The sequence below is a fragment of the Cetorhinus maximus genome, chromosome 6 (genome assembly GCF_964194155.1).
Source record: "Cetorhinus maximus chromosome 6, sCetMax3.hap1.1, whole genome shotgun sequence".
NCBI classification, from domain to species: domain Eukaryota; kingdom Metazoa; phylum Chordata; class Chondrichthyes; order Lamniformes; family Cetorhinidae; genus Cetorhinus; species Cetorhinus maximus.
In genome coordinates this window covers 20,724,823-20,745,886 of record NC_135884.1, presented here as the reverse complement: position 1 = coordinate 20,745,886, position 21,064 = coordinate 20,724,823, and the positions used below count along the sequence as shown (strand labels likewise).

Below are 21,064 nucleotides of genomic sequence, written 5' to 3'. Positions count from 1 at the left end.
AATTTAAGATTGTTCCCTAGTTACAATGGTTTTCAAAATGTGGCATACTCAGAAGTGGTGAGCAAATATCCAAATAGATCATACAGTTCAACGCTGCCAGGATGCTGAAGGTTCTAAAACTGCACAAATAAACAATTGAATGTTGCAGCATCTAGCATAAACTTGAGATATTCCGTAGTTTCCAGAACAGTAGGTTATTTTACGCATTAAATGTTTGTTCCTGCATCGTACGTTTTTCAGAGGTGACAGTACAACATTTTAAACAGGTAAGTTAAGATTAATTAAATGACTATAATTTGTTTTATGAGGGGCTTGCTAAAATTGGTTGGAGCAAAGTGAAATACTCTTATACTTTTTTCCAGATACATATTCTTAAAAATATGTAAACACATTGAAAGCTTTTCTAAACCTTTACAATTATCTTGTTAACGTGCAACAGAACAGAGTGTTAAAATGAACAGTGGCATGATTTAAAGATATGTTGCAACATAGGACCCTACTATTGTTCTACGGTCTTACGATAGTTCACTGTTCTGGTTTGTGGGTCAATAAACATTGTGCAAAGAATACTTCAGGATTGTTGCAGTACACAGTAAGATATACTCTACAGCTTATCCCCCAATAAATCAACTGCCAGGATGCTCAATCTACAGTTCTTAACACTAATTGTCAGATCTGTAGGTATACAAATGCAATAAATTTTATGAATCATTTCAGCAACATTCAAGTCTTTTTACACAACACAATGTAATAAGGGAAACAGAATAAGCTAACAGGCATTGAATTCAACTTTAAAGTTGAGCATGCTCACCACAAAACTTTTGGTGAGGGAGGGGGTGTGCATACCAGAAATTCCGGTGGCGACAGGATGCTGATCATTGCGTCCAAATTCCTGATGCACATAATTATTGCATGAAATTCTGGATCCAGAAACCCTAAACTGCATGTTTCCTCCTATGGACTCACTTCTTAAAATAAATCTATGATACAAATTCAATTGAGCAGATGTCCCAACACGAAAATTTCTTGGATTTCTTTGCATTGTTTACACTGTCAAAACTGTTCATTTGCATTCATGCTTTCAATTTATTACCAGATATCAATTATTCCTATATTTCTATCAAGAGTGTGGAGGACAACATAACTCTCTCATGGCAAAAGTTACAAAATTAAATTTCTTTATCATAATGGTGAAATTGTGTATTCCACAGCACACCATTGAGTATTAATTTCTATTTTTGGAAAATCCCCTATAAAATGATGCAAACCTTCATGAGACTAGACTGAATTTTTAGTTGTGAATTTATCAGATATCGACATGGGTTGTATGAATATGGAGCACAGAATTTTGCTGCAAATTCAGTACTAAAAATTGAAATGTATTTTTTCTTAAATACTAAAGTACAATTTCCACAAGAAACATAATGGATGCTAATCTCATCCAGGATGTCAGCAGATCTACTAGAACTGGCTTTAGTCCCAATTAAGCAAGGTTACTACTGTTTGGTTAGCTAGTCGCCCATGAGAAAAAGTGTTGTACATAATGTTGGGTGAATAAAGGATTGGACTTTATCTTAAAAATCAACAGCGATTCACACATTAAGAATAGCCTTCTGGGTGTGGTACAAGATGATATTCAGAATCCTTGAAACTACTACAAGACAGGAAATTCAGTAAGGTAAAGAAACTGGAGATAAAGAAACATACTGGATCAAATGAGTGTGTCTTGAGTTGTAATTAGAAGTGCGAGAGAATGGAAATCATTGTTACTTGCAAATTAGTGATAATGGGGAACACCAACGATTCTCACTAGCAATGGTAACACAGCCCTCAAAATGAAGTTCAGGGGTAAAAACATAAACCATTTTTTTTAAAAAGAATTAGCAAATGAGTATTTTTTATATAGTGAACATATGCATTGAACTGTGGAGGCTTTTAATTCTAACATCCTAATTAATAGCCATCAGATGAAATATAAAGCATTTTTGTAAAAAAAAAAGTGAACAGCACTTTACTGCAGTTATGGCAAAAATAAAACTGACTATTGACACCAATTGTACTTATTTATTGCTGCATCATTTTTTAAAATATGTAAATTCAGAATGATGCAAAGAAATCCAGCTTCTGAGTAACAGAGCACTGGGTTTACAAATACAGCAATTTAATAAAGTACAATTTAGTTTAAATCAGCACATATACAGAGTAGATAATCCATTCAGTGGGTTCACATCCAATCCATTTTGTATGCAATGAAAAATTTTAACTTCAATTAATATAATGAACATTAAGGTTTATGTCACACATAACCAATAAATCATTTAAAATGTTCATTTGCTGCAACATTTAACTGTTCTGTAAAACTTCAAATCACAGTCCTTTGAATGGATAAACTTACAGGAACAAATTGCAGAAAAGATTTACGAGAATGGTTCCAGGGATGAGGGACTTGAGTCACATGTATATATTGGAGAATCCGGGGTTGTTTTCCTTTCAAGAGAAGGTAGAGAGGGGATTTGATAAAGGTGTTCAAAATCATGAGGGTCCAGACAGAGCAGAAAGAGAGAAATTGTTCCCATTGGTAGGAGGGTCAAGAGCCAAAGGACAAAGATCTAAGTTGACTGGCAAGAGAAGCCATGGCAACATGAGGAAAAACTTGCAGCGTGGCTAGGACCTGGAATGCACTACCAAGGAGGGTGGCAAAGGCAGATTCATGACTTGTAAAAGGAAATTGGACTTGCACCCAAAGAGAAAAATACACTCTGCAGGAAAACAGGGAACAGCTGGAAAATGCAACTAGCTAAACTACTCTTGCAGAGAGCTGGCACAGATTCAATGGGTGGAATTGTCCCAGATTTACACTAGGTGCAGTGGCTAGCAGGTAAAATGACGTTTTACCCACCGTCCGCGATGGTGGGTTTTTATGCTGTATCGCCCCAAACCCGCTGCATTACTTATGTATTCCCAGGAAACAGGCCGTTTCCATGGCAGGCAGGCTCTCATTCACCCACCACGCCATCACCTCGCCGCTTCATCACGCCGGGCATCATATTTAAAGTCCAGCTACGCTCACACATCTCAGTGCTTCCAACCCACGACTGCTGCAGGAGAGATGTCCACGAAAGGCAAAAAGACTGCAGCCCCGAGATTCAGTGCCACGTCCCTCGAGCGCCTTTTGGATACCGTGTAGGCCCGCTGCGATGTCCTCTACCCCCGCTCTGGCAGCAGGATGGGCAACAACATGGCCAACCAGGCTCGGAAGACGGTGGCAGTGGTGGTCAGTGCCAATGCCTTGAAAAGAGGACAGGCACCCAGTGCCACAAGAGGATGAATGATCTCCTCTGTACCGCCAGGGTAAGTCACTCTTCTCACACTCTCAACTCACACACTCTCAAATCCATCACACATTCACAGGGATCTCTCTCACTGCCAGTTCAAGGGACATTACCATTCACCCTCTCACACACACCCTCATCCCGTCCATGGGATCACTCACCACCCACACATGCCAGGCATACTTATCATCTGGCCTGGCAGGTGTCCTGCTTATACTCTCTCCATTTCATTTCTTGTGCAGGACAAGCTGGCACACAACAAAAGGGAGAGGTCGCAGACCAGTGGAGGAATGCCCGAGATCAAGGTCCTCACGGACTTTGAAAACAGAGCCATCCAGCTGGCCGGCGACGATCTGGACCGGTCCTGTGCTGATGGTGAGGTCGGTGGTGCTCTAGCAAATGAGGGTCCAACAGTGCAACATCCATCAGACAACCATTCTGTGAGTGATGTGTCCGGTTTCACAGCCCACTGCCATGCACTATCTCCCCTTGCTTCCGCAGGCACATTTGGGAAACAGCCGACTGAGTCCACGACCCTCGGCCTCCAATCAAGCCCCGAAAGAACCTCTGAAGAGGAATCTGAAGGCACCCTCTTTGAAGTCCCATCATAGTGCTCACCGACACCCTCCACCAGCGCAGAGGCACACACCTCGGACCTAGCTTTAGAATAGCCTCGGGTTCGCAATCTGACCAGAACATCGGACTGTCTGATCCATAGCAGGTGAAGGAATGGACTTCCCAGGTGTCCAGCACTCAGAGGAGGCCAGAAATTTACTGAGTCTGAGTCAGATGACGGGCCTCTGGAATCAGTCATGTCACAGTTGCTGTAACTGCAAAAGCAAGCTCGGGAATATCAGGAAGGGATGTCTGCTGCACTCCTCAGAATGCAAGACACGATGGAGAAGTCCGTCCCCCTTCAGGCTGAGGTGATAGCACCGGCATGCCAACACACTGAGGTCAACACTAGTAGGAGGTCAGCCACCATGGAGACTTTGGTCCAGGATGTCGCTCCCGCACTGCTACGCCGGCTCAACACCATCGCTGATGCCAGAATTGGCATCCAACAGTGTGTATGCAAGGGGGGTGCAGGGCAGCTCCGTCTCACTCCAGCTACCCCTTCTCTTCAAGGAGTCAGCCTGGGGCCCTTGGGCACCCATAGGGAGAAGGTTAAGCAGGTGTCTCCCCCAGGGCCATCCATCCAGGTGACTCCGAGTGTGTCTGGACCATCCGAATCCCCTCTTCCTGTGACCTCAGCAGCTCCAGCTCCACAGGCTGAGGAGGGTGCCATTGCCACACAGCAGGCCCCCGAAAGCAGGCCGGGGACCTCCAGGTCTTGGCCCTCCAGAGGACGCCGCCAAGGTCATCACAGGCAGGGCGTTGCAGTCAGCAGGCTGCCTCCACCTCCGCTGTGGATGTCTGGGGAGCACCGAGACGTAGCGGCAGGGTTAGGAAAGTTAAGAAGATGTAACTCTTTTAGAGTCAACCAATTAAACCAAATTAATAAAATAAGGGATAAATCAAGCACAGCCCCTAAGTCAGGTCAGCTGTAAAACCAAGGACAAAGTTTAAAGGAAACTTACAAACATTAAACCAAAATGTGATTAAAGGGGTCAACAAACCACCTCAGTCCCCGCGGCGCCCACCGGGCACGGAAGGCCTCGAGAGTGCCGGCAGACACCGCGTGCTCCCTCTCCAGGGACACCCGGCCGCGAACGTAGCCGCGGAATAAACTCCCAGGAATGTCTCCCTGCCTATGGCTCCTTGTTCTGATGAGCAGTCTTCGTGTCACAGATGTGAAACCTTTCTGCGCAAGATAAAGGCAGGTGTCTCAGTCTAGAGCCCCGCTGTGGTCTAAGCAGCCTTCAGGCCAAAGTGATGGTCCGGCCTCACTCTCCTTGGACATATTACTGATGCCTGCACCTCGACGGTGCTTGTCATAGCTGCCAGAATGTAATGGGCAGGTGTCACAGAGTTCTCTCATTCTGTCGATGTGCTCTCAGCACTTATAAGGTCGGGCTGGCCCCCTCTCTTCATCATCTGTGACCAGTAACGCTGTGCTCCTGAAGGGGTCAGGTGCTGAAGGCAGGCAAATGATCAGGTGCTTCTAAAGTTTCATGGCTGTGTCTCTGTGATATGACCCTGATCACAGGGCACAAGCCAGCTGCCCTCAGTCAGACAGGAGTCAGGCATTCTCAGGGGCCATGTGAAGATCTATGGAGTGTCCTCACTGCGTGTCGTCATCATCCTCCTGAAATTGACTGACTATTAGGGCCTCCACTGTGTCTCCATGACAGAAGCATTATCACAGAGGGTATGTGCGCTGCCATAAGCCAGACTGGAGTCAAACGTTCATAGATGCAATGTGAGGATCTATGGGGTCTCCTCACTGCATGCCGTCATCATCCTCCACAAATCTAGCAGCTAAGAGGTGCCTGCCTCATCTGGCCAGTGCATGAGCCTCATTGCCACCTTCAATGACCTCCGCACCCTCATCCCTGTCAGTGTCCACCTCATCTGAGGACACCTCCATCTCCACCTCAGCCAGCTCCTATCCCCGTTGCAGCACCAGGTTGTATGGGGCATAGCAGACAAAGACGATGCATGACACCCTCTATGGACTGTATTGCAGGCTCCACCAAATTGGTCCAGGCACTGGAACCTTATCTTCAGCATCCCGATGGTCTGCTCAACCTAGTTGCAAGTTGCAGCAAAAGCCTCATTATAGCCTTGCTCTGTTGCAGTCTGAGACTGCCGCACGGGTATCATCAGCCACGTCCTCTGCAGGTAGCCCTTGTCCATAAGGAGCCATCCCTGCAGCTTCTGTGGACCCTGGAAGACTGCAGGGATCTGTGACCGACTGAGAATGTAGGAGTCATGCACACTCCCTGGAAACCGTGCGCAGACCTGCAGAATGCGTTTCTGATGGTCGCACACCAGCTGCACATTCAGCAAATGGAATCCCTTACGGTTGATGTAATTGACCGCATATTGCGATGGAGATCTGAGCGCCACATGAGTGCAGTCGATGGCATCCTGCACCTGTAGGAAACCCGAGATCTGGGCAAATCCAATCGCTCTTGCACCCTGGCTGTCCTGGTCCTGGGCAATATGCACAAACTTGTGTGCTCTCGCGAAGATGGCATCCACGAGCTTATGGATGCATTTGTGGGTGGAGGCTTGTGATATCCCACAGAGGTCACCTGTGGAGCCCTGAAAGGAGCCACTGCCATAGAAATTGAGCACCGCTGTCACTATCACGGCCACTGGTACGTGCCTTCCATGTGCCCATGGTGCCAAATCCTGCAGCAGGTGGCAGATGTGAGGAACCAGTTCCCTAGACATGCGCAGTCTTCGGCGACACAGGTTCTCGGTCATCTGCAGGAATGAAAGCTGGCGTCTATAGACCCTGGGTGTCTCTAAGCGCCAACTAGCAACGGCTCGCTGTGGATCATCGGCAGCATGTGCGGAAGCCCCAGCCACCCCTTCTTCCTGAGGGTGCTGCTCCTCCCTCTGCGCAGCCAGGAGCCCCAGTCGCTCTCTCCTCCGTCGTCTTCGCTTTCTGCATGCTGTGCTCTCAGCTCAGGCGCAGGCATTCTCCTAACCCACACTGCAAGGCTGCACTGTTAGCTTGAACCATCGGGGAGGCTGGTCCAAACCAGGATGATGACATTGCAAGGGGCTGTGAGTGCCTCCACCAGTGACTGCTCCATGGTCAGCTTTAACAAGGAGATTGTACAACGTGCGCAGTCGTCCAATAATGATATGCAGATGTATTACAATGAGGTTCCCAAAGTCTGATGGCGGGAAATGCGGCCCGTATTGTCCGTTCACGCCATCGAACACGCCTGATGCCAGTGGGCACGGGAAATCCCGGACAACAGGTGAAATGGTGTCCTCCTGTGATGTAACCATTTCTATGATTCTATGAAATCATTTGGGATATCTGGTCATATGTGCACCAAAAGCACAAAAGAAAACTTAACGGCAATTATCAGACCATAGCTGCCATTTAAATAATATAATCCCAGGAGTCTTGAAGTAAAAACAGTAAGTGCTGGAAAAACTGAGCAGGTCTGGCAACATCTGTGGAGAGAGAAACAGAGTTGAGTCCAATATGACTCTTCTTCGGAACCCAAGAGTGTTGATTTTGCTAGGATTTAACCTAAAGCGTATATAATTTAGAAATATTGTAAACTGAAACAGGGCAGATCCATGTTCCCCACACATCCACAACTTTCTATTTGGTGTTGCAGACTTCTAATTTAAAAACCCATCTCACTACAGCAGATCTTATTTTACAGCATTCCATCTGGACTGTTTTTGCTTTAAAATTATTTTTAATTTTTCTATTCACTTCTTCAGGTCTCCCATATGACACACAGACTAGATGGAAGGCAAGGAATCTACTGCAAGGCCTCTGATGATAAATTTTGTCCTGTCAAGGCTACATCAACGGAAACATTAGTGTTATCTGCAAAGACTCAGTAAACATTCCTAGGGTCCATTTCAGTTGCAACCCAGGTCTAAACTAAAAGCTAACAGAGCTCTCCAAATATCACAATATCCTTCTTTGACTACTTTAGAAGTTTTGTCAAAGAAGCTTACCTCAAGATTACAAAACAAGAAAAAAGTTATTAAATGAGAAATTTGTCACTACTAGAAACAATGTGTAGCAGCAGCAATCTGAATCATACTTTAGAGCTCCATACAACTAAACCTTTTTCAAATCAAGGCTACTTGTTGTACCTAGTTCACCAGCAAAGTTTTAGTGTTTGACACAAATTAGATCACGCCAATTTATAGCACATCAAAATGTATATTAAAATTAATCTTTGAATTATACATCATTATGAGTTACAGAATTTGGATATAGCCATATACATTATCCTCCTCCCACAAAAATTTGATGTGAAAGAATTAGTAACTGCATCTATATCCAGGACTTCATTAGGGACTCCATCATATCAGTTTTCATACATTTTCCTCCAAGCGCTCTCAGTTATCTTTTTAACCTACTTATTTTTCCTGAAAACTATAAATAAATTATTCTCCTAACAAGTTTTACTGAGCACCATTGGATTATTCCTAAAGTCGGCACTTCAGCTTCCAAAAAATGCATAATGTATCACATGGCAGATACCACGTGCGCACTCAATTACAGCAGCCTTAGAAATTATTCGTCCTTGCATCATTGACCAATTACAATTTTCCAGCTTTGTGACATTCTTGATGTGGCAAAGAATTAAATGCAAAATATCTTCCCTATGTTTACTCTATCAAGCCCTTTCATAATGTTGAAAACCTCCATCAGGTCACCCCCAGTTTTCTCTTTCCCACAGAGATCAGCCTTTTCAATCTTTCCTGATAGGTATAGTCTCTCAGTTCTGGTATCATTCTAGTAAATCTTTGTTGTACCTTCTCTGGTTCCTCTGCATCCCTTTTATAATATAGAACAGAACTGTTCACAGAACTAGGTTCTATATAAGTAACCTAATTTCTCTGCTTTTCAATTCGATTCCTCTAGAAACAAGCTCCAGTGCTTTGCTCACTTTTTAAAAATGGCCTTTTTAACTTATGTTGCTACTTTTAGCGAGTTGTGTATCCGAACTCCCAGATCCTTCTGTTCCTCTATTGCATTTAGACACTTAATTTTCAACAAGTATGCGGTCTCCTTATTCTCTTTACACCAAAATGTATACTGCACTTATCTATACTGAAGTTCATTTGCCAATTACACACCTATTCTTCAAGTTTATTAATGCCTTCCTATACAGTTTGTCACAGTCCTCCTCTGTATGAAATACACTCCCCAACTTGATGCCATCTGCAAACTTTAAATTGTACTTCTGAATCCAGAGACCAAATCATTGATGTAAATAGCGAATAACACTGGTCCCAGAACCCAACCTTGTTTAACACCATTTTCCACTATTTGCCAACCTGACAAAATACCTTTAACCCCTCAGTTTTCTGTTTTCTAGTCAGCTTGCTAGCCACTCTGGTACTAGTACCCTGTCTCCACATATTCTAACTTTAATGGTGGATGGAGGTGGAAAGCCATACTACAGACTACTGAAATAGTAAAATCTTAATGTAAAAAAGATACAGGTGAGATTTCAGCAACAGATGGGATGAGGCAAAGTAAGAGACAAGGTACTTAGTAAATGCAGAATAGATTGAGAGATTAGCAAATAGTAAGAATAGAATGGTGCAGAAGCCTAGGACATGAGTGTTGGGTGGGGAATCACTGTTAAATACTTAAAACGCATAAAATGTCAAACTAGTATACATTTATCGGTCACATCTACATATACACAAATTTCTGAATGACACTTGGACTCTATTTCTAATCACAAAAATTTCAACTAGAGTATCAAATCACAAATGACAAGGTAGGGAACATATGAATAGAAAGTGAGGGAAAACTGAGTAAACTAACAATGAAGAATTAGGGAAATATAAGCTAATTAGGGAAAATCTAATGAAAGAAATTAGAGCAAATGAGAACGTTTTAAATATCTTTTGAAAATTCATCTTGGTTCCTCCACTCAATTAATGACATGCCATATATACTCGTGTAAAAGTCGAGTTTTTGAGATAAAATTTTTAGGCAAAAAGTAGGGGGTCGACTTATACACAAATAATATTTTCGACGGGCTGAAATCATTCAGCATCATTTCACTTTAGCATTGTGGAAATAATGGGCCCCGTATACACGCTTAGATTCGGGACATTCGTTTTCGCGTCATTGCGCACCAGGGCCGATGGAGTGTGCTTAACCCAATCAGAGCCATTTTGGAGCAGCCTCTTGCGCTCCGAGACATTCTCCTGTTCACCTACTCTCTCTCTCACTGCTTCCCTGCCCAGATCTCCCACTCGCAGCTCCTTTCCTCCCTCTCGTTGTCCCTGTCCTGAGCCCTCATTCACAGTAAGGGTTCGGGAGAGAAAGCGGCGAGCATGAGAGTCGGGCAGGGAAGCGGCGAGCATGAGAGTCGGGCAGGGAAGCGGCGAGCATGAGAGTCGGGCAGGGAAGCGGCGAGCATGAGAGTCGGGCAGGGAAGCGGCGAGCATGAGAGTCGGGCAGGGAAGCGGCGAGCATGAGAGTCGGGCAGGGAAGCGGCGAGCATGAGAGTCGGGCAGGGAAGCGGCGAGCATGAGAGTCGGGCAGGGAAGCGGCGAGCATGAGAGTCGGGCAGGGAAGCGGCGAGCATGAGAGTCGGGCAGGGAAGCGGCGAGCATGAGAGTCGGGCAGGGAAGCGGCGAGCATGAGAGTCGGGCAGGGAAGCGGCGAGCATGAGAGTCGGGCAGGGAAGCGGCGAGCATGAGAGTCGGGCAGGGAAACAACGAGCAAAGGAATCGGGGAGGGAAGTGGCGAGGGTGATAGCAAGAGTGAAAGAGAGAGAGTCTGTCAGCGAACAGGAAGGAGTCAGCCTGCAGGAGTGGTGACATGCGGTTGGTAAGTAGAACAAATTAGGATTTGTTGGCCAGAAGTCAGGGATCAACTTTTACACAAGCTCATTATTACTATTCCAGTATGTACAGTACAACTGAAAATAAATGTTGCAACATAATACAGATAAAAATTACAAAATTTACAAAAAGTTTAATCCGTCAAACCACAAGTTAACTTGCAACAATAAAATTCTATGTTGTGTAGAGAAAATTCTCATTACATTTAAAGTGAAATATTTAGAACAAATTGAAATAAAACAATTGCGTTACTCTCTCTAGGCATACCTTGAGGCATGGCATTCACCAGCTGCAAGTTGACATACTGGCAGAGCAGGGTATCAGTCTTCATAACAGTCCCTGCTGGTGTAACTCCAGATGTCACGTAGAGAGTCTTTCCATTCAGACTCATCAGGTCAGTCCCATTTGTCAGCTCTGGAAGAGACAAACACAGCTTGTCATCCAGGATGCACTTACACTAATCTTCATTTCAAAAATGGCAGCTTTTCTTTTCCATCCTGCAGCTCACTCCAATGTTGCCAATCAGTAACATTCCAGCATGTGGTTAAGGGGAAGACTTATTATCAATTGAGGTCCAAAAATATATGACCTAATCTGTAAACAATTTAAGAAAAAAAGCAGTATTTGGGAAAACTGGCATTAAAGAATCATTTTCCAGTGGACTGTACATGAATTTTTCACATCCAAGAACAGAAGTTATCCTGAAGTGTAAGGAATTTTGCCGCATGTTATTTCCCATCGTGACAATTACTCATGTTGTACCTCAATTGCAAATTGAAGCTATAACATGCCGCAGATTCTTTTTTGAAGAGGAAAAATGTGTGACTTTAAATCCAGAGGAGGATGGTTGGGGAACAAAACAAAATGAATGAAAAACACATCCGTAAAACGAAGATCTCGATTTTGTGGCGAACAGCTTCAAATTTGTCAATCGTGTCATTCCCTGTGCTATCCATTATTGTGTATGCAAAAGTCTGAATAGGTAACTAAATGTCAGCTAGGAAATTCATGAATGCAGTCCAAGATAACTTGATATCTGAGACACGTTCTTTGGGAAAACACTCTGCTTCAATGACTAAGCACAGCTGAGAGTAGGAGCTCAAGTGAGTCATGCTATAAACCCATGCCATAAAACTCTATCTCAATTTGTTTAGTACTTAGTAATTTAGTACTTACCTGAGCCGGAATAAAATAAATTTTTACAAACATCGCAGAGCCATGGTGGTGGCATAGTTCTTGTAAGCATGTGGAATTTCATTCTTGTTACAATCCCCACAGAGATAAATAACTTTTAAAAGAAATTCAAACGTCCAGTGAATGGCAGAAAGGGTCACATGGTAAAATTTCAAGTTTTAAGACATTTACTGTAACAAACTTCAAGCAAAATTGACTAAACACTATCAGTGGACAAATTATACTCTAAACTGCAGAAAATATCCCCCATTTAATTTTTACAATGACGTGTCACAGTTATACTTTACTCTGTCCCTTAGGGGGCACTTGCATGAACCAATCCAAAGTTATTCTCAGCTCCTTTTTCAGTCGGATAACTTCCACTGTTAACTTGCATTGTTTACTAGTGTGAATATCTTGCATCATCTTCACAGTAAAACCACCCAGCTTATCCTCAGCAGAATTCAGAGCAGGTCACATGGCCCTCTTCATCCTCCATCTTACCTAAAAAAAAGACACAGTCCCCAAACTTCGGCCGGGATTTTCCGGTCTTACCGGAAATTCCCGCCCAAAGTCAATGGACCTCTGGCTGGTCCGTCAAGTTTTCTGTCCCGCCTGTAATGATCCCTGCCACAGGCGGGACTGGAAAATCCTGGCCTTCATCTTTGTAACCTTCAGCAAATCATTTTAAATGCAGAAAAATAACTTCTAGAGGGTGATAAAAATATCGAGAAAGGGAGTCACCACAATTTTCAGTTTCAAAATACTATTGCCCTCACATTAATATATTCATCACTGAAGGGACTTGGCAACTGTAGCCTTAGGAAGTAGAGACAGATTATAAAAACATCATGTACAGGTAAATAAATAGGGCTATCAAAGATAGTTTATAAGGATTTATTTGTCCCCTAAGACACAAAATTTACAAAAACACTAACATTTTGAAATACAAAAACTTAAAAACACACTACCAGGTTTGAAGTAAACCAAAAAAAGGATTCCTCTGAAAATACTAATTGACACAGTTGCATCCATAAATAATGACATTTGATTTCAACCAACTTCACAAGATCAATTTTTTTTCATCAGACACTCAATTTCTGGAAGGCTTTCAACAATGCTGGAATGCTCTCCACTTGCCTGGGTGAGTGCAGCTCCAACAACATGCAAGAAGCTCGACTACAAGACAATAACAGCCCGCTTGGTGGGAACTCCATTGACCATCTTCAACATCCAATCCCTCCACCATCTGTGCACAGTGGCAGAAGTGTGCACCATCTACAAGATGTGCCAGAGCAACTCACCAAGGATCCTCTGACATCACCTTTCAAACCCATGGCCTCTACCACCTAAAAGGATAAGGGCAGCAAATGTATGGGAACACCATCACCTCAGGTTCCCTTCCAAAGTCACACACTATCCTGACTTGGAACTATATCACTGTTCCTGGGTCAAAACCCTGGAACTCTCTTCCCAACAAAACTGTGGGTGTTTCTACAACACAGGGACTGCAGAGGTTCAAGAAGGCAGCTCACCACCACCTTCTCAAGAGCAATTAGCAATGAGCAATAAATACTGGCCTAGCCAGCAACACCCACATCCCGTATATGAATAAATAAATAAAAATTCTCATGGGTATTACATACTACAACACACGAAGAGGCTGCTTGGTTCAACTAGTCAGTAGTAGCATTTATCCTACACACAAACAATGGGCCTAATTTATTTGCCTGACCTGTTCGATCAATCAGAATGAATCTGCATTCTGAATTGATTCAAACTGTCTGTTTGCCCTTTTCTACTGTGTTTCTTGGTCTCTCTCTCTCTTTCTCTTGCCTTGCAAGTGTAAGTGATTAGCACTTGTCTTTATCTCATTCACGTTTAGAAATAAATAATGAAATAGAAACAGAAAACGCAGGAAGCACTCCGATGACCTGCTGAATGCTGCCAGCATTTCTTGTTTTACTTCAGATTTCCAGCAGCTGCAGTATTTTGCTCTTGTACAGGTGGGACAATTAATTGGCTTCAATATTCAATGTTTTCTCTCTCTCTCATTAATTGCCCACTTAATGACTTCAATTAACATCGGGCAGGAAGGCCGTCAACGCCCCGGTCCCGGATTTTATTTGGGCAGAGGTGGGAAGGTGGTAATGTGCCAAACTCATCGTCAAGGGGTGCTTTAAATTTCCCCAAGATGGCTGCTATCGATAATGAAACAATGAAATCTATGCAACAGAGATCCATGAAACTTAACTAGCTGTGCAATGAAATTACAACAGATTGAAGCCTCAGTGTCACCATGAAGGTACAAAAATAGAAGATTATAAAAGTTTGGTATTTTAATTAATTCTTCATAGGGCAACATTCCCCCCCCCCCCCCCAACTACGTGGGCGGGCCAATTAAGGCCTGTCCAGCGTGATGTCCGCTCGGAAGTGCTGTGCGCTCCCTGTACGGGCGGTGGGGGGGAATTCCTGAGCATGCGCAATGAAAGAGCACACAGGTCTCCCTGAGGCAAAGTGCTGCCTCAGGGAGATCGGCTCAAATGTGAAAAGCAGTTTAAAGAAAAGAAAAAATTTTACTGGCATGTCCCCTCATGTGACATGAGTTGGGACATGTCCATAGCTTTTATTTAGAAATATTCTGAAATTTTTAAATCCCTCATGAAACCTCATCCCACCTGTGGATGAAGTTTCATGTTTTTTCAGAAGCCCACCTGGGCTCCTGGCCTGCCCGCCAACCTTAAGGTTGGACAGGCAGGTCCATTAATTGGCTTAATTAGTTTTTCAAAGGCCTTAAGTGGCCGCTGACAGTTCGACGGTCGCGCAGGCGAATCTAAATGACGCGGGGTGACATCGGGACGCACGCCCGACGTCACCCTGCGTCGGCAAGCAGGCCCCGCCCCCTGCTCGCCGACCGGAAGATGCAGCCCATTGTGACAAGTTGTATTAAAGGCTTAAATTTAAACTGCAGTAATGGACATAAGCATATAAGAACATTTCAATGAAATCATCAACAAGTTAATTGTTCGGTAGATAACTTAAAACATGGATGCAAACCTTTAGGTCAGCTTGTTAAGGGCATTATTTAATAGAATACCCACAACAAACAAATGAAAGCATGATACAGTATGTCAAATAAATAATCTTCTCATCTTTCTATCTAAATTCAAAGTTCTGTTGTACTGATCTGCACAGTAACACAACCATTTGGGTGCATTACAATCTCTTTTCGCTCACCTTGTAACAAAGGCGACTGGCTGAAAAAGACAAGAGAAAATGTAAAAACAAGTAGAGGTGCAAACAAGAACAGAAAAACTGATTCAAATACCTCAATTATAGATAGGTATTATATAATGTTGACCACATCCCCATTTTCTGCAAGATTTGCCCTGCAGTAATCACTTAGCATCTGCCACTGTGGCAAGATAGCAAGGTTTTCCTATTATTGCACTCCAACCAGGAAATGGTTTTCTGTGACTGATGGGAATTGTAACCGTGCACAGCAGTGTAAATAATAGTATTCCAGCACCTCTTTCTGAAACAGAAAAGCTATGTACGCACCAATTATTTTGAACAATGAAAGGTTACATACCTGTGTATGTACGTATAACATGGACTGCAGCGGTTGAAGAAGGTAGCTCACCACCACCTTCTCAAGGGCAATTAGGAATGGGCAATAAATGTTGGCCTAGCCAGCGTTGCCCATATCCCATGAATAATAAAAAAAATCTCATAGCTGACTGTTGCTAAAAAGGATATCAATATTACAGCCAATATGACAACTAGGTGATTCATAATAGTAAGAGATCTAGTTGACTTTTTGAATGCACAGTGTTCCTCATTGATATTGAAGAACGTCATGAGGGTTGTGCAGGTTAATCCCTGTAGCACTGCCTGTCCCCGGGGAATCAATGCAAGTCTGTGTACTGCTGCCTCAAATGACGCTAGCCAAATGGATCTTTACCCCTATATTTTGACCTTTTTTATGTTTTCCTTTCTACTTAGAATTCCAGTACGAGAAGCTGAGATTGGTACAATTTAACATCTTCATTTAGCCACAAGGCACACTATTCTTCATTCATATCTAGGACAGATCATAGCAAATGTTGGGATCCTCAATTTTGACATTTCAAATATTATTGGGGGACTTTATATATTCAGTCTAGCATCAGAACTAAAATTGTCAACCATTGGATGCATTTTATTACCAAACTCCAGGTATCCTCGGGTGGTTTTTGGATCTTGAATTGCTGCAATTGTTATGGTGATGGCACTCTCACAATCTCGGTCGGTCATGAATTCAAATTTTAACTTAGAAGGAAAGCAGTGTATACCCAAATCAGGATGGTATGTGAATTGGCAGACAACTTGAGAGGTGATGGGCATTCCCATGAATGTGCATGGTCATACTCTTTCATGCATACAATGCAATATTTACAGTCATTCTTTACTCTGGGTTAAGACCTGCACCCGAGACCAAAAATAATAGGTCAGGGTCTTATGCCACTCTTATACTTTTGCTACAATGAAGGAAATTCGGAATCTGAGGCAATGCTATATTGTAAACAAGGTGCTGCTAATTACTTCTGGTGAAACGTGTTGCATTTCTAACATCTTTACACAAACTCACCAATCACACACACAGGATTGGTAAAGTATAAGCAGGTTCTATTTATTTGAAGACCAGAATATATATTATATATATTTATACTCTAGGGATTCAGCGCACATGACAGCCAACACTAACAGCGACAGCCTGCTGGTCACATACTGCTTTAAATCCTGGTTCCATGATGACAAGGGTACGCTATTTGCATATTCTCTGAAAGTGATATTGCAATAAAATGGATATACACTAAAGCTGATCCACAGTCAGAAACACACAGAGATTGAGACTTTAATTTCAGTGGTTCTGGTGAATTTCTGAAATTCAGCTCTCAATGTAAGCACAGCAAACTTCAAAGCACCGGCAGCCTTTGCATACTGTGGAAGCAATATTACAATATAAAAATCAAAACATGTTGACTACCCAGTGAACCTAAAACATTCATCAGATAGGAAATCATCGCATCTTGGTTAAGGCACAGCCTTATGTTAGTCAATCATGTATTGTGAATAATCTGCCAGTGACAGAAAGGATCAACTCAAACATAGATTCACATCTACAAATCATTGGAGAGCAAAATCCTAATCTCAATGGGGCCTCGTGCCATTGGAAAGACTGACTTTGCCCATCAATACAGAGGATACTCAATAGGAAACAAGTGAGTTTGCAGGTCTATGAAACAAGTTAACTGGGTACATTGTGTAAGCTTTGGTGTTGCTGCAAGTTGCTCTTATTTTGAAATTAAGTACATTGAGTGTCAATTTTCTTAGATTGCCTTGACCCAAATATTTCTTTTATCCTGTCAAATGAATCTTGATGCTACCATGAATATCCGGACTCAAAAAGGTTTCTATAATGATGTCAACAAAAGAAAATCTGAAAATCATATTGATTGATGACGGGGGTCTCTGCCAACGGTTGGAGAACTGGTCAGAGCCCCCACGTCGCTTTTCTATCGGAGGCCCGACGCTATTACATTCCAATCAGGTCAATCTGATTGTTTCCAATCTAGGCAGCATCAGCTCTCCCAGCAAGCCTCCAGTAGGATGGAAATCTTGCCCCAAAGAGCTGCTGGCCAATCAGAGGCTAGCCGCTCTCCAGTACTGGCAAGCCATCAGTCGGCACTACAGAGGGGCTATTCACCAGGGGTCGTGGGGTCGCTGATGGATCCCTGGAAAGGGGTGTGTGTGGGCAGGGTGGAGTTGCAGGGAGAGGGTTGCCAATGAGGAGGATTAGGGGTCAGAAGCAAGGCAAAGGGGCGGCTTCCTTCAGGGCCCCCCATCCTGATGCCAGTTCCCTGGATTGGCCACTAAGCACCGGTGAACAACGGACCCCTTGCCTAACCCTGGAAGGCTGCTAGCAAACCTAACAAGGCTTGCTAGGCGGTCTCCACGGAGGGCAAGTCCTCCACTCATTGCTGGTTGAATACCATTGGCAGTGGGATTAACTTCCTGGGGTTGGTGGGGGAGCAGGGGGTCGGGAGATGCATTAGTTTCCACCTATTTTTAAAAATTAATTTCTGTTGCTATTTAAAAGGAAAAATGTAAGTTGATGTGTGATACTTTTGAACAATAAATACAAGACTTTTTGAAAATCAAGACACAAATCACTGTCCAGATAGCAATTAGCTAACAAAAGTACTGGCTGAGAAAATTCTGTTCACCAGCTAAGCAATTCACTTGTGAAAAGCAAGATGCTTTTATGAATGATGTAATTTATTAATGGTTTGCAGGCTAACAAATTTAAAACTTTATGACAGGGTTCATTATGAAAATATTAGGCATTTAGCTATAATGCCAGATTTCCAACATAATTCCATTAGACAGCAAATCAATTTTGTTTTACTTTTAAAACAAACAGTTCCCAAATTGAAACTTTCTGCTTTACATTCACCTTTCCAACTGACCTTACCAATTTTCATCCCAAGTGGGGTGTATTTCCACAGGCACACGGATAATAAGGCCATACAGATCTCTGAATGGACAGAAAATCTACAAAGCAGATTTCCTTCCCTTTTTTAATCAATCTCTCACATTATAAAACTTAGGTTAAGGAATCACACACGACTGTTTCATCCTGCAAAACACCTTATATGCTTTCGACTCCCCAAGTTCCAACATGGAAGACCCTTTCCCTTATCACTAACATAGCACCCTACGATACAGCTTCTTTCTAAGGTCCTTGTGATCGAACAGGATAACTCAGCCAAGGTGCCCAAGAAACACTGAATAATATGAAAAGACAGTTAAGTAGATTAAACTTCAGTTCAATCAGGAGAACCTGTATTGTTGTAACACCTTTAAATTTGCCCCATTCTGCACAAGGTGGTGTTCAAGTTATAATTTCAATAAAATCCACATCGCATGTATCAGCTCTCCTATGTAAAATCATTTTTGTTGATCCAATTTTGCTAATGCCTATTAATCAATAACACTGCATTTGTGTATATGAACAGCTATGACATAATGCTGGCGAACAAATAAACAAAAAAAAAGCAAGCTTTAAAAAAATTAAATGTACCTTTTGTACTAAACTAAAAAAAACTCAAGCAAATCAGACAGCACATTGTCTGCTATGTCTTCAGTTGCCTAGGCACCAAACTCTGGAATGCCCACACTATAACCAAAGCACATTGTGACTGGCTTGCTACTTTGCGTGTAGTGTAATGATCTTAATTTTATTCTAAATTTACCGATTCAAATAAACTACTGATATATTTTCTAGAAACTCAGACATTTAAACCAGACAGCTGGGTGTATCTGCAATTTGCAACACAATGAATTCTGATAAAACCATTAACAGCAACAGTAAAAACAAAGAGGTAGTGGCCCAAATCTTACTGGAGCAGGGCATCTAATGGTGTGCACTGTTAGTTAGACTTTTTCCTATATCCTTTAGTTCTGAAATATTATGCGCTGCAAGTTGCTGTGTAAGCTGATCGTGACAGAAGAAACGGAACATCCGAGATTTGAGAAAATAACAGGACCAATAATCTATTTCCTTACTCAATGCGGTTGAAGGATTGAGAAAGAAACAGAGGAACAATGGAGAAGGAACATGAGTTAGAGTGGGTGAACTAAAGTCATGCCAGGTACAGAAAGAGAAATAAATTAGAGGGAAAGAAAGATTTGATTGAGAGAGAGAAAAAAGGAGCAGAAAGGAAAAGGGAAAAAAAACTAGTTTTTTAAATGTTTAAGAAGAATTGACTACATGCAGGAATGAGACTCAACAGCTTAAACAGTTACGCTTTTTGACCTTGAGAGGTTGATTGGCATTGCATTAACAATTATCACATTGTTAGAAGGATATTTGCCTGATTAGGACCAGTCCTAACTTTTTGCTGAGAGTTTAAGTGGAATTTAATGTGCAAATCCAACAAGTTCTTAAAATAACAGGAAGGTTGAAGATGAACTGCCAATTATGCAAGTCAAAATGTTAGGTGGCATAAATCAATCAGAAAGTCATGGCCATTCATAACTTAACCCATATCACTTCCTCATATGGGGGAGAATTTTTCCTAAGGTGGTCGGGCTGGGCTTACATTTTGGTGGGCACGCAGCCGCATCTGGCGCCTGCACACCGAATGAATTATCGAGATAACGCACGATGAAGTCGGGACGCACACCTGACGTCATCGTGCATAATTTTACATGTCGGCATGTGGGGCCCACCCCCACTTGCCGACCAGAAGATTCAGCCCATGAACTTGTTGGTTGGATCTATGCATAAATAACACTGTGCATTGTGAAGATACACTTTTCCAGCAAAACATGGGTCAAAACCTTTAAAGGAACTAGTGGGGAATCACACAGTACACAATTTCCAAAACTAAGTGCATACTTACCATGATTATCATGATAGATAGCCATCTTTGTTGTCTGCAGCTTAAATATTTTGAAGATCACATTTTTCAGCTTGACGAAGTCCAGAACATTATCTCCCTTTGGATTTTCCAGTAGTATCACACCATCTGAAATGTAGATCAAGATTTTTATTTCAAGAATGAGAACTCCAATGGTATCTCACAGTTTTGATTATATAACCCCACCTCAGAACAAAGGCTATTATAATGTTTGCATATGGCATATTTCGTATTGGGTCTAAGTGTGTATTAAGAGTCAGGGTTGGAATTGTTACCAGGGCTATTGATCCAAATTAGCAAACATTTTCTGGGTGGTTATTCAAGCTATATCGAAACACATGCAGATACAATAATCCAATTAAAATAGTCCTTCCTCTTTAAAATAGGTTGTCTTATTGACTCAACTCTTTTCATGGTCAGCACTGTTTCTGACAGTTGCATTAACTCATCATTATGTGTCTACAAATCCAACTTTTGAGAAATCCACAGAGGAAATAAAATTTGTAAAGCTGATACTCTATTTACTTGATGTGGGGTCCACATACAAGCCCCAAGTGGACCTATCCCATTTATTTAAGCTGACACAATTTAGTTGCAGTCTGCCAAGGGTCAAAGTTTTAG

At 42.5% G+C, this 21,064-nt stretch overlaps 1 protein-coding gene across 3 annotated transcripts in view; it reads right to left on the bottom strand.

Annotated features, from left to right (window-relative positions):
• Positions 1 to 21,064, bottom strand: part of iars1 (isoleucyl-tRNA synthetase 1) — a 189,664-nt gene that overhangs the window by 9,909 nt on the left and 158,691 nt on the right. For all 3 annotated transcript variants that reach the window (XM_078543384.1, XM_078543383.1, XM_078543385.1), the window contains exons 31-32: positions 20,426 to 20,551; positions 11,070 to 11,216 (exon numbers count right to left, since the gene is read on the bottom strand). In XM_078543384.1, the coding sequence (XP_078399510.1) occupies positions 11,070 to 11,216; positions 20,426 to 20,551 (273 nt within the window). The remainder of the gene's footprint in view (positions 1 to 11,069; positions 11,217 to 20,425; positions 20,552 to 21,064) is intronic.